Source organism: Drosophila montana, unplaced genomic scaffold, assembly GCF_035044405.1.
Source record: "Drosophila montana isolate Dmon_TW-CO22-7 unplaced genomic scaffold, ASM3504440v1 contig_2537_1, whole genome shotgun sequence".
Taxonomy (NCBI): domain Eukaryota; kingdom Metazoa; phylum Arthropoda; class Insecta; order Diptera; family Drosophilidae; genus Drosophila; species Drosophila montana.
Genome location: NW_026997401.1, coordinates 63786 through 77608, shown reverse-complemented (window position 1 = coordinate 77608; position 13823 = coordinate 63786). Strand labels below are relative to the sequence as shown.

At 38.2% G+C, this 13823-nt stretch overlaps 1 protein-coding gene across 2 annotated transcripts in view; it reads right to left on the bottom strand.

The window, feature by feature from the left end:
• Window positions 1-13823, bottom strand: part of chico — a 119819-nt gene that overhangs the window by 44746 nt on the left and 61250 nt on the right. For both annotated transcript variants that reach the window (XM_064682910.1, XM_064682911.1), the window contains exon 5: window positions 6359-6546. In XM_064682910.1, the coding sequence (XP_064538980.1) occupies window positions 6359-6546 (188 nt within the window). The remainder of the gene's footprint in view (window positions 1-6358; window positions 6547-13823) is intronic.

Genomic DNA, 13823 nt, shown 5'->3' with positions numbered 1-13823 from the left:
TTTCAAATAAAAAACAAGAAGGGTATGAAACACTTGCACACTTATAATATTTAAAATAACTACTTGAAAGAGAATCTAATGTTTTACAATTAAGAAAGTGCAACAAAGAATCCCTTGCTAATTTTGGAAAAAATGTATAGATATTTATGCCCTCTTAAAGTTCGTTTTAGCTGGCTCCAAACAAGAAATATTGTGTCACTTGAGTTACTTTAACTCGTGCTTTGAGTTGCTTAGCAAATACAAATTTTCATCTCCCCCTAATTTTTGGTTTGTTTAATTTTTGAATATACCCTCTTGACTGAATGTCCAATGGTGACGTTATCGCCCTCTCCTAGGGATTATCCTTATATAATCCAAGTATCCTGAAAGCTGAAGAAATAAACGAAATTGCAGCACACTTAGTTTTTGGCTGAGTAATTCCGCTGCATCTTCAGACCAACCAGCTCCTCCTCTGACTGTGGTTGTCCCCCGTAAGCAAATCGTTGTGTGTGTGTTAATTTTAACATTCCCACGTGATTGCTAATGAGCTTAAGCCAAAAAAGCGAAATCAATCTTATCCTGACACCCTTCATTTTTCTTCCCAACAAGCACCCACTAGTAATGTAAATAAATTCGTTTTCCGACCTTGACAGTACTTCTTAGCGAACATATCTTCGTTAGTATTCATCCCCTCAGAGTACCTTCAGCCATGCCTTTTGATATTGCATGTTGTTTCATTCATTAATCACCGTATTTATGCAACCGATTTGTATTTTTATACCCTGAACCCATTAACAGGAAGGAAGCAAAGAATATATATTCTTGATCAGAATCAATAGTCTGTCTGTCTTTTTCTATGCGAATTAGTATCTCAGTTTTAAAAAAAGCATACGTCCGATCGTCTGTCCGTCCTGTAAGCGAACTAGTCGCTCAGTTTTAAAACTATCGTCATGAAACTTTGCATACATTCCTCTTTCTGTTGCACGCATATGTCGGAACCGGCTAGATCCGGCAACTATATCATATAGCCGCCATAGGTACAATCAGTCGAACAGTAGGTTCTTGTTTGAAAAACTTTTTTGTTTATCAAGAAATATTGACCAATCTTGACATTTAAAGGTTCCACAATGGTCCCTGTATATATACAAAATCTTATTTACATCAGATAACTATATCATATAGCTGTCATTGGAACGATCGGTCCACTTTTCGTCCGTAAGATATCTTAACCATACTCGGCACTAACTATTTTCCTTGTGCTTCGTAGATATGAACAAAACTTTATGAGCACTATGAAAAGGTTCGGTCTGCAAGGGTATTAAATCTTCGGCGTGCCCTTCTTTCTCGTTGTTTTCTCTTATTATTTTCTATCATTATTCAATTTCTCTTATAAGCTTGATCTAATTCCAATTTAGATACCTTTGCGTAATCTGCAATATTGTAAAGTGGTTCTATTTTATCTATGCAATTTTAATATCTAGGTAAGTTTGGCTTTTTGCTAAAAACTAGTATATGGACACTTATCATGTGCCAATTATGGGGTCGTATTCTATACGTCCCAATCAGTTTTAATAAATGATATGTATGAACGTATGTATTCATTTAGGGTTCTGCGACTTCCTTCGTTCCACAGTTCCTTACGTCTGGTGATGGTGTGCAGTAGACGTAATGTTGTTTATTTTTAAATATTTTTTAAAGTGATTAATTATGGAGTTCTTGTATTCTGTAACCATGCCCATAAAGTACTCATTCATTAAACCGTACTTGAGAATAAAGGTTTCGAATATAGCTTTTACGATGCTTTTTGCACTTTTATTCGCAATAGGTTTGCCAACAAGATATTTTAATAAGTCACAAATAATCGTGACTGCATACACTGCATATACCATTTTCTGACTTGGTAAAGGACCAATTGTGTTGATTAGAACTTTTTCTAAAACACTTTTCGCGTGTATGAAATAGGTAAAAAAAAGAGTCTGTACTGTGATGTTTTAGGTCTTTGAAATGCCTGTATGACCTCATTGCATGGGATCATCGTGGAATGTAGAAAATATTGCTTCTTTTTCTTTATCTGTACATTTTTGGGTCACCGGCTTGAATATCGCTACTCTTAAGTTCTTTAAATATTTATTGAACATAATTTTAAAAATATCTTTTGTTATAAAGTGTTTTTAAAGATATTTTTGCTCTGTGCCACTTTGAGTTGGCTAATCTTCCTTATACCGGATCTCTGTTTCAAGAATTGATTTTGCTATAACTTTATTTCTATGTTTTAATACACATTTGAAACATTTGAGGGTTAGTACACTTGTGACCTGACAAAAAGTCACATCGTTCATGAAAAATGAGTATATCTCTGGATGTAGCTTGAGGTTATGCTTCCGACACATATCAAAAACATTTATTAGGTTTTATATCATGTGTTTTTCGGAACAACCAATGACTTTCAAGTCATCTATATATAGAAAAGCTTGAGAGGGTTTAAGACCTAAAAATTCTTTTCTCATCATTCGTTGGAAAGAGATGGGCGCTATTTCTAATCCGTATGGTAATCGCGTGAAACGATAGAAGCCACTGTTCATCGAAAAATACGTAATATTTCGAGAGTCTTCATCAAGTTCAATCTGATGAAATCCAGACGTTAGGTTGAGACATGAAAAATATTTTACTCGACCTAGTTGATCAATAATATCTTCTAGCCTTAGAAGTGGGAACTTCTTTTCCAATACTTTGTTATTAAGTTGACGATAATCTACTTCTAGTCGCCATATTTTTCAGGGGAACCTAAACGTTTCTTGCGAATCAGGTAGAGAGGCCTGTTGTGTTCTGATACAGACAGTTCTACGAATTTTTCGGGTATTAACTTATCTACATTTATTTTTTTATTTTCCTCTTTTCCCCTCTTGATGTATACATCTTTTAGTCTCAACTTTATTTATAAATATAATTTGTTGAAATTGTTTCTTATTCTAGTCCAAAAATGGCAGTATATTCTGCACATAGTTTATTAAAAAATTTAGATATTTGTTAAGGAATTTTTTTAATGTACAAAATAATACATTCCTTGATTGGATTGATTATGAAAACTTGTTCAAATGATTTTATCTTATTTTGCTGTATCACTTTTTTACGGGCTGGAGTGGAATTGATTGCGCACGTAAGCCTGACTTGTATATGGATATTTGTTAGAATATTTTTTGGTCTGACTATTAACCAATTTTTAGGTGGTTGTAACAGGCAGCTGTATTTCGTGAGGAAATCCTCGCTGATAATTCCTTTACATTATATTGAAAATTTATCGTGCCGTTTATGAGAATTATGAGGTATAATGTAGATATCTAACATAATATTCCAATAGAATTTATTTTTACTTTGCCAATTTCTGTAATTTGTGTAATACAGCTTTGGTCGATGTCGATATAAGTATCTGAACTTGATTTTTTAAAGAGTGAACTTGTTGCCTGAAGTAAAACTTGTAACTTTTATAAATATTCTTTTACTGAGATTGAGAATATGAATTTTGGTTTTGTTTAATTTCCTGATCCTAAGGCTTTTTCTTGGTTTTCCAAGTTACTTTGTGTAACTCGAACATTTTTATATATGTAGGAAGCACAGTGGAACTTTTAACTGCCAAGTTTGGTCAATATATCTTCAAAAACAAAAAAAAATTTCATTGAACAACTTAACTTTCGACCGATCTTTGCTATGGCAGATATGTTGAAAGGATGTCGATGTTGAGAAAATTTTGCACATATATGGGGAGCATGGTACAACTATTAAATGCCGAGTTTGGTCGAGATATGTTGATAAACAAAAAAGTTTTTTATACAAGAACCTACTTTTCGACCGATCGTTCCTATGGCAGCTGTATGATATAGTGGTCCGATCTAGCCGGTTCCGACATATGTACTGCGTGCAACAAAAAAGAGGGACGTATGCAAAGCTTTATGACGATAGCTTTAAAACTGAGTGACTAGTTCGAAATAAATCAGACAATGGGACAGACGGATATGGCTATATCGACTCGGCTGCTGATACTGATCAAGAATATAAAAATTTGGGCTAATCGATCAAAATCGATATCGAATTCGTGTTTTTTGGGCAAAGTGTATTGAAGATTTATAAATATACTATCGGGTAATTTAAATATAAGTTTCCCACTCAGCTTCCATCCGTGGAAATTGGAGTCCATTTAAAAATATGTTAAAAGATCATCGAATAAAAAACCAAAAGTTTGAAACTCGTTTTCTCAGAAAGCTCTTTGAAATTTAAGTTCAAGCCTATCCGATTGTAAACAAAAAAATTACATTTACTAGTGCTTAGAAAATAAGTTTCAGGCCGATGAACGAAACTTCGCCCTTATAACCTTTTACTTGAATTTATCATCCAAGAGAGCGGATTTTGTGAAAATTGTGAAACACATCTCCAATTAATTTTTACAAAGCTTTTTGAAAATGATTTTGCAGCTGAGGAGTAGAATCTCCCATTTCTTGTTGGCGTTCACCTTCACCCCCCTAAGGTAACTACTGTGAGAATTTCAGCTTCCTAGCTCTTAAAGTTTGGGCTGTATGTTGATCTCAAATCAGTTAGATCAAACAGTTTACGTATACAGAAATCAAATTGAGAACTTGTTTAAAGAAATTAGTTATTTCTATGTAACGACTAAATTTTATGAAAATGTTGAGCATATAGTTGGTATTCCTCTCTCAATCTAAATTATCTAAATTATATAAGTGTGGCATCATAATGGCCAATCCTTGTCTATGTGTGTAGATGCTCTCTTTACTTATTCTGTGGATTTCCTAAGTTGCTTACAGTATCAATCTCCTCTTAAAATAAGCAAATACGTATCACCCGACGTAAAAGTAAATAAAAAGTAAAAAGTTAAATTTGAATATACATGTATATAACAAATATATCAAGAAATCCACTTTGTCTCCACTTAATTATCACAATATCTACAGCTGTTTTTCAGTAAAAACCTTCGGTGACTGATAACCAAGAAGAAATAATAGGAGAAGGTAGATGTTGGTGAGCTTCCTTGTTTTGAAGTGATTATTGTTTCTATATTAACTGAACTATTTTTTATTTAAATTTTCTCATCTGCTTTGATTTATTGAAGACAACATGGCCATGAGTTGCACAAAACTTGGTATGTTTTAATGCGCATTGTAAAATTTTAATAATCATCATTTGTTTATTCCTAATTCAGATCCTACAAATTTACAAAGGATTGGAATAAAGGCAAATATAATCATCTCCTTTTCCATATTTTGTATGTGGCTAAAGGAAAGCAGAAGCACATACGCTACGTAAAGCCACGATACGCAATCGAAGGCTGCGGTCCGCCAAAGAATACTAATTTAGTCAACAAAAATAAGCTATTAAGGGACAATTTTTATTGGTACTTTTTTTTTTGATATTCATGTTTTAATTATTGTATTTTATTATTACGAATAGTCGTAGAAATTATCATAACTGGCATGTTACATACATGATAAGATAAGCCTTAACACGACATGTGTAAAAATATAAAACTTCTTTATTTAATATTAAATTTTGTATGTAATAAAGTGTAAAAGTAAACAAGAAAGGGTATAGTCGGCACACCAAAGATTCAATACTAAAGAAGACATTTGCCTTAATGATTTGCATACATGTGAGAATACTGCGCTCGTAAATGCTGAGTTTGCTAAAAATATTTTGTTTAACATTTTTTACCAATTCTTCCTGAATGGCTATAGATCAATTATTCTGATATATGTATAATTGACATTGAAACTAACCGAGGGCACTAGTTGGGACTGCCGAACTACCCGAAGCGCTACGCACTCCTTTGCTTTAACATTACAAAAAAGGCGAAGGCGAGGGGTGGCGATACCTAAGAAATGATAGATACTTAATCTGTATATATAATTATATAAGCTATATTTCAAATTGGTTACTCTAGCTCTTAAAGTCTAAAAAATTTGCTGAAAAAAGATATTTCGATATCGATTTCTATCGATTGTTTGGAAACGGCAATCGTTATCGATGATCGAACACAAACTCGAGCCATGCGGGTGGGAGGAGAATACGGAAACTAATAAATGCCAAATGTGGTCAAGACATCTTAATTAACAACGTTTTCCATGCAAGAACCTACTCTTCGAACGTTATTTTGAAGGCATCTTCATAATATATAAGTGCGATCCAAATTTTAAAACGGACTATAACTATAACTTCAAAATTTCGATAGAAACGGTCAAACGGACGGGCGGATAGACGAACATCATAGCTGTATAAGGTGTGGGCGTCGGAGATGTTATCTTATATACGTTGCACATTTCATGAAAAAATTGCAAATAAAATCATATGAAGAAAAAATTATTTTACTTACTGTTATACTGTGGAGAAAAACTGTTTCTTATTTCAGTTTGATTTTGTCGTTTCTGTAAAACGTTAATAGGCTTTGATGCTTCATTAGCCGATGACGAACGTTTCCTCATCGGCTCATTACTTAAATCTGAGTGTCCTTTGTATACATTTAACAAATTCATATTTGACTCAGACTTAGCTGACATTGCGCTAAAAGTATATTTAAAATGTTGTGAATTAGTTTTTTTTTTAAATTGCTTGGTTTGTTTGTATTTCACATAAATGTTGCTATGCTGCACACGCAAACAATTCAGATAGATATACTATGGGCAAAGACAATATAAATACTAAAATATGTAACGACCATACATTTGAATGCGAAACAAAAATTCTGGTGAGGCTTTCGCTCTTCGAGTACAACGCCAACCAAGTCTCTTTTCGCCTTCTTATAAGTGAATCCAAATATGCATGTTTTTCTACGGCTGCCAAACAAATAATTTTGTTAGTTTCCGTGCGTCACCACGACCTTTGCCAAATTCTTGTTTATGATGTGTACTGGGGGGACAAAGCTGAAAACCGGTATCTTTTAAGCTAAAGCTAATATTTTAGTAATTCAGAAAAGTTAATTTTAAAATTCATCTATACATATATCTAAAGTTCAGTAACAATGAGATTTATTTATCTACAAATTGTCATCTCAGACAAATATTGAACTATGTATTTGATAGCGTATTTGGGCCAGTTCTTCACACTTCTACGTAGCGGATCTTCCCATCTAGATCTAAACACCCACGGGATACTGACAGTAACAAATGCAGAATATACCGCATTTCCAGCATCAAGCAGCAGTTCAATGACCGTCTCCGGGAGGATATGAGATATGACTCTGGACAGGCGACTTATGTGGAAGGACCACGATAATAGGGTCTGCGGCTCAGCTGGGACAAAGCTGGGAAAAATAGACTAGATCCTCAGGCCGTGGAGCGGGCTTACCTTAAAAACCAAAGTCAGGCTCTTAAACTCCAACGCTAAAAAGGGATATTTTATGTTAAGGCATTTCTAGCACGTCCGAGCGATAAAAGGTCGCGCATTCTAACTGTCTGGCTAGGCTAACTGCCAGACCAAACACGCGTCGGATCTCCGGATCCTTGGCCTTGTGGAGCTTAATTTGTGTTAGTATTTAGACATTCAGGGCGCTATTCCATCGTGTTTCGCATTACAAACTACCATTAGAAGTTTACCAGGAATCCATGAAACACCTATTACCTTCATCTATCCTTAGATTCATTCTCGTCAACTGATACTGGCCCTAAGCATCCTTTTGCTTCATTTAAAAAAAAAACGCATCTTTACGCATCTGAACGCTATTAAATCTATCTTTTCTCAATTTTTCTAATTGGACGACCTTGCGACTTCAAAATTCAATGTTACTAAATCCTCGCCAATGGATTCAGTTATTCTCTTGCCTGCTACGTAATATAAATGTTTTGATGGTCTACCTTACCGCAGATCTGTGAAGATATTTGTGTAGGGTTCATATAGTTGTACCAAAGACAATACTAATACTACTTGTACCCAACACTAAGATGAGTAACGCCATACAACAAAATGCTACTATGCAGCTTGATTTTTGGAAAATTGAGAACAAACCGAAATCAGTATTATTGCGCTCTCACAGCTGAAAGAGCGGAAAAGCTAGAAATATAATGCACTCTCAGCTTAGGCTCTATGAGGGCCGTGCAAGCAATTGTGTTTGTATGTGTGTTAATACAAACCAGCATATTTGAATGTGTTGTTTTTCACTGCTCTAGCTTTCGCTGGCAAAGAAATAAATTTTGTTAGTTTTCTAGCGGTGATCATGATCTCTCCTAAATTTGTATTCATATTTGAATGCATGTTGTGTATTGAGTTTGGCTCCGTAGAAAGTCTGAAAGTCGTTTTTAAGTCGATGCAAATATAATATAATTATTAATATAATATAATTATGCAAATATATATAATTTCTTTAAATTAAATTATTTTTTTTAAGAAATAAAAAATAAATTAAGAAATAAAAGAGTGTAAATTTATTTATACTCAATATTTATTTATAAAAATAATTATTTGATTTGTATTTTAGCACTCTTATTTCTTAATTCGAAAATAAAAAACATATTAATTTAATTTATTTAAATATTTGCATCGACTTTAAAATGCAGATTTTCCGCGGAACCAACCTCAGTACACAACAAGCATTAATATGTCAACACAAAGTTGGGATAGGTCATGATCAGCGCTAGAAAGCGAAGAAAATTTATTTCTTTACCATCCAAAGCCAGAGCACTGAATAACAACACATGTATACATATTTTGATGTAGTTATGCATGCATAATTCTCACGTACAAACATAGGTGCTTGCACGCCATTGGCTGAGACAAAAACTTCTCTCGAGCATACACTGTCCAAAAACAATAGTGAAATCAATCTTTGTGAGCTATTTCCCTAACATAGTTATTGCACAAGGTGCGCTTTGTGAAAAAATTATATTATTCTTAAATTTTCCTGTAAAATTCATCGTTAGTATCTAGGGTAATGTATCATTTCAATAATAGATAAAGTAAAAGTACTATGCGTCGATCGTAAGTTTAAAATTTTTTCGATCAATGTACTTCGAAAACGAAGCGACGCAAGGTACCGTTGAACAGCTTTGCTAAAGGCAGGCTAGCGACTTTGTTGTTCATGTCAGCATCAGCGACTTCGGTATTCGTTCGTCTGAACGAATAGCCGGCGGCTAGCATGTCGTGTGAAGTGGGAAAGGCCAGATGAATGGCCAGGCTAGAAGCGTTACTCATCTTAGTGTTTATATTGTCTTTGGTTGTACTGTACTTCGCTTTCACGTTGTGAAGACCTCTTCCATCTAAATTCGGATATTGTCATTAGATTTAAAATATCGTATTTAATTCGTAGGTTTCGTAACGCTACATATTATTGTCTCAACGATCTTATTCTGCAAGTTATCTGGTCCCAACTATACAATTCTGCAGTCTTTGATGTTATCAATAATCCGTATCCGTTTTAAGGTATCCTGAACTCGCTCCACTTGATTACCCAGTGAGGTCTAAGAAACCTCCTGGGTTCTCAGAGGCGAGAATATACATATATGTATAACATATATGAAATTGTATAAATCGCTGTTACTCTGTTATCTTCCGATATACGAGAATTTACCGATCTGCTCGATCGTTACACGACAAAGATCCTTTCGTCAAGATGCCAACGTCACCCACCAAATAAACTTCTCTCCCTCTTACTAACAGGTAATTATACGTTTAACTAACTATGCCTTGGATGATACGTTTCGGGTTATCTGTAATGATTAGTAATAACTAATTAACAAGTAGAGTGTCGTAGGTTTAAGTCTTAGTTTGTATTAATTTTTGTGCTTCGCTACTTGTATCGTTCGCTACACGACGGCACCCTTGGTCGGTTGGGCAGGAGTTGGAAAGCATTAAGATTAAAAAAACAATAAGCAATGTAGAAATACATTTTCAGCAATACAATAAAACTTTCTTTTTACCACAATTATTTGAACATATTAATCGCACCGTACACAACTACTTCGCATAATTGCCATTGGCGGAATGGGTGAAATACCCATTATTGAAATATTCCAACCACACTCACCATTTTTTAATTTGAATATATTCTGCGTAAACTATTTAATTTAAAAAAATCTTTTTCCCATTTTTTGCACAAAATGATTTGTTTATTGTTTCCATTTTTATTCCCTGAACCCGAAACTTGAAAATGGGTAAAAAGGGAATACTGTATTTGTGCAAATGTATGTGACTGGTAGAAGAAAGCATCTCCAACCCCATAAAGTATATATATTCTTGATCAGCATCAACAAGCCGAGTCGATCTAGCCATGTCCGGCTGTCTGTTCTTCCGGCCGTCCGTCCGTCCGTATGTATGAACGCAAGGATCTCAGAACCTATAAGAGCTAGAGACTTGAAATTTTAGCTGTAGGTCCTCCTAGTGCCCGCGCAGATGAAGTTTGCTTCCGATATTCGATAACTTGCCCGTTTTTTGCGAAAGTTTGATAAATAATAAGAGCTAGATTCACCAAACTTGACATGTAGTTTCTAGAATAGTATATATATATCAATAATCTTTCATTTTATAGGTATCACCACATTCCCGCTACTACCTCATAGCTATAAATCAAGTTAATAATCCAACTTGTTTTGCCCATCAGTTTTTGCCACAATTTAAACCTATAAATTCAATTTGGCCACTTTTTGGTGTTCGAAGTGAACGGACGCACTCGCGAAACAAAATTAAAATTCAAAATTCGAGTGCACGCCCAAACGCGGCTATTGCAATCCCGCAAAAAGATTGCAACGCATCAAAAATTGGCATCAATGGCAATAGAGCCACCATTCCAGTGAGTGCTGAGAACAGCAACGCTACCACAATGAGTAATAAGGGAACTAATAAGGTAGGCCAACTAAATGCTGACGCCGCTACGCCGCCGAGCACCTCAATGGTTAACAGCAGCTTAGCAACAGCTGCCAATAAATTCTCCGCGCTGATGTCTGCAAGAAGTTTCACCTTCTTACCCTTTATTGGATACCCAAGACCCCGGCAGCAGCCCACATGCTAATGCTAGCGCGAATACAGACATTGACCACTTGCAAATATACTTGATATCGTAAGCCATAAAACGGCCTTAGCCGTGGCTCGACTGATTAAATCACAGGCGAAAAATAAAACGATAGACACAAAGTCTTAGACAGCAGGTCCCCACTTGGTGGGGTGAAAACAGATCAAGACTGACACCACTCCAGTTCGCACACATGCTTCCAATAGATATGCTCTCTTGGCACCACCCGATAACGACGAAGACATGGAGACTAACGAATCCAAGGCCGAGCAGGTAAACTCAGCCCAAGGTAAACTCAGGCCTGCCTCAGCGACTCCTCAGGTATTGGGGCGGCAGCCAGCCCAACGCTGTCGCCCATGCCAGCACCACCGCCCCCGTGCCCGAAAAAAGGGCCAACAATAATGCCCCCACTGGAGGAAAGAAGCCACCATCCATCGTCCTAATCTATCCGAAGTTGTGGACCTGGATAGTCTCACCAACAAATCCAACCTAGGTAGGACTATGCGACTCCTAGCCAATGATGTGAATATTCACTTCATTAACTTGCAGCCGGCGGCCAACAACAAGGAGGCTCTTACCATCAGGAAGCTGTGCAAGCAGATGGTCAAGGTTTAGACTGCTCGAAGAAGCCAGGATGTGGCACTGCTGACTGCACATGGCCCGACTCAGTTCCGGCAACATGCGCCCACTGCGGTGGTAACCACCCTGCCAACTATAAGGGCTGCGAGTGGTTCACCGAATATAAAAAGCGTGCGGGAGCCCCAAAAAACACGCCATCGGAACAATTCTGCTGTCAGAAACTAGAACCTACGGTCCTATTTTCGCTAAAATCTTTGGCTTCGAGGCATACCCTGTACACTGGACTCAAAATCGCTCAGCTGCGCCGTCCTCGTCTGGAGTAACTTGGTTCACTTACCGCAATTGAGTATTACTAATCGTGTTAACCAATATTCGACTGTGAAAGTCTCCACTGATGCTGGTAACGTGGACTTTGGAGCAGTCTACTGCAGACCAAAAGAGCAGACGTCGACTGATGACTTCAACGTCATACTCAGCTCGGCTGATATCTGATATAAGCAGATATCTGGTGGGAAGCAACTGGAATACACATCACTGGCTGTGGGGCGCAATAACAAAAACAGCAATGTGCGCAGGCTTGAACTAGATAGCAGCCTAGCGCATCGTCAAGCGAAGGTACTGGCCACAGGTTCTCCCACAAGATACCCGCACGGCAGCAGAGGCACTCCGTCTTGTATAGACTTCGTCATCGACCAGGGGATCCCTGATCAGTTCCTCTGAATCGCTGACGATTGGGATCTCCCGAGTGACCACCTGCCCCTGATAGTTACCCTGGAGAGCAGGGCCAGGGTGGTCAGCGCAATACCGAGGCAACGCACGCACTTATCTCGGTGTCTTCCAGAGACAGATGAGTCAAAGTATTCACCTCAACACCGTAATCTGCAGTGGACGGGATGTAGAGGACGCCTTTAAACTGCTCAACGCAAAGATTCGCGCATCAGCAGCATAAGTCACTTCCCCACCAGTTGCCAGGCGGCTGGACAATGCTGGCAACGGGCTGCCCGCAGACATAGCGAACCTGCTCAGGATCAAGAGGCGGTGCAGACGCAGGTACAAGAAGACACAGCATCCGTGGGACAAGGCGGAGTGGCGAAAAGCGGAGCGGCAACTCAAGGAGGGCCTTCGCAAAGACGCATATTTTTTTAGAAGGTTGGAAAGCATGAACTATACGCATGACTCTGGATACTCGCTCTGGCGAGCAACTAAAAACCTAAAGCGCCAACCCTAAAGAACCGTTCCCCTTCTTCGCCACAATGGAAAATGCTGCCTTACAGCCGAAGAACAAGCTGATACGTTCGCCAACCACCTGGAGGAACGGTTTACACGTTACGATCTGGCCTCCTCAGAAGAGCCGAGCGTTGAAGAGTCCGCTTCAGCTGTCAACACCTATCGGCCCCATCCGCGTGGAGGAGGTGATCAACGTTGGCAAAGTCCTTCCCAGGGCTAAAGCACCGGGCCATGATGGAATATGCCACACCACTCTGAAGGCCCTACCACTGCCCAGTGGATTCATAAGTCGGGCAAGCCGGAATATGACCCTGAGTCATATCGGCCGATCAGTCTACTGTCTTCAGTCTTCCCTGTCGAAGGTCTGGGAAAGACTGATTGTCTCTCGACTTGCAACGCTTATGGATCACATGGCCATCCTTCCTCATCACCAACTTGGGTTCAGGGGAAGGCTTGGCGCTGTTGAACAGGTTCACAGAGTGATTAACCATATTCTGAAGGCTTACGACGAAAAAGACTACAGCTATGGAGTCTTTGTAGACGTTAAGCAGGCTTTCCACCGAGTCTGGATTGATGGATTGCTCTAGAAAATCAAGATGAGTCTTCCCGCCCCCTCTTTCTACTTCTGCGCTTTTATCTAACGGAGCGAAAGTTCGACATCAAAGTAAGAGCAAAATGAAGGCGGGTGCCCTGGACCCTTTTCTCTACATTTTATACACGGCAGACATCCCCACTCCGGATGACCTACACGAGTTTGCCACCCCAGGCAAATACCTGATGGCCACATTTGCCGATGACGTGCCAATATTTTATTCAGCCCACTGCGAATACGAAGACACTGACGGGACCAAAGAATACAAACACATGCTTGAGAGCTGGGCACGCAGGTTCAACATCAAGCTCAATGACTCGAAGTGCCAAGCGGTCTACTACACACTGAGGCGTGGCAAGGCTCCAGCAGTCTGGATAGGTGGCAGCCCCTTCACCCTGGCAGAAGAGCAAAGTATTTTGGAATTGTACTGGATACGAGGCTTAG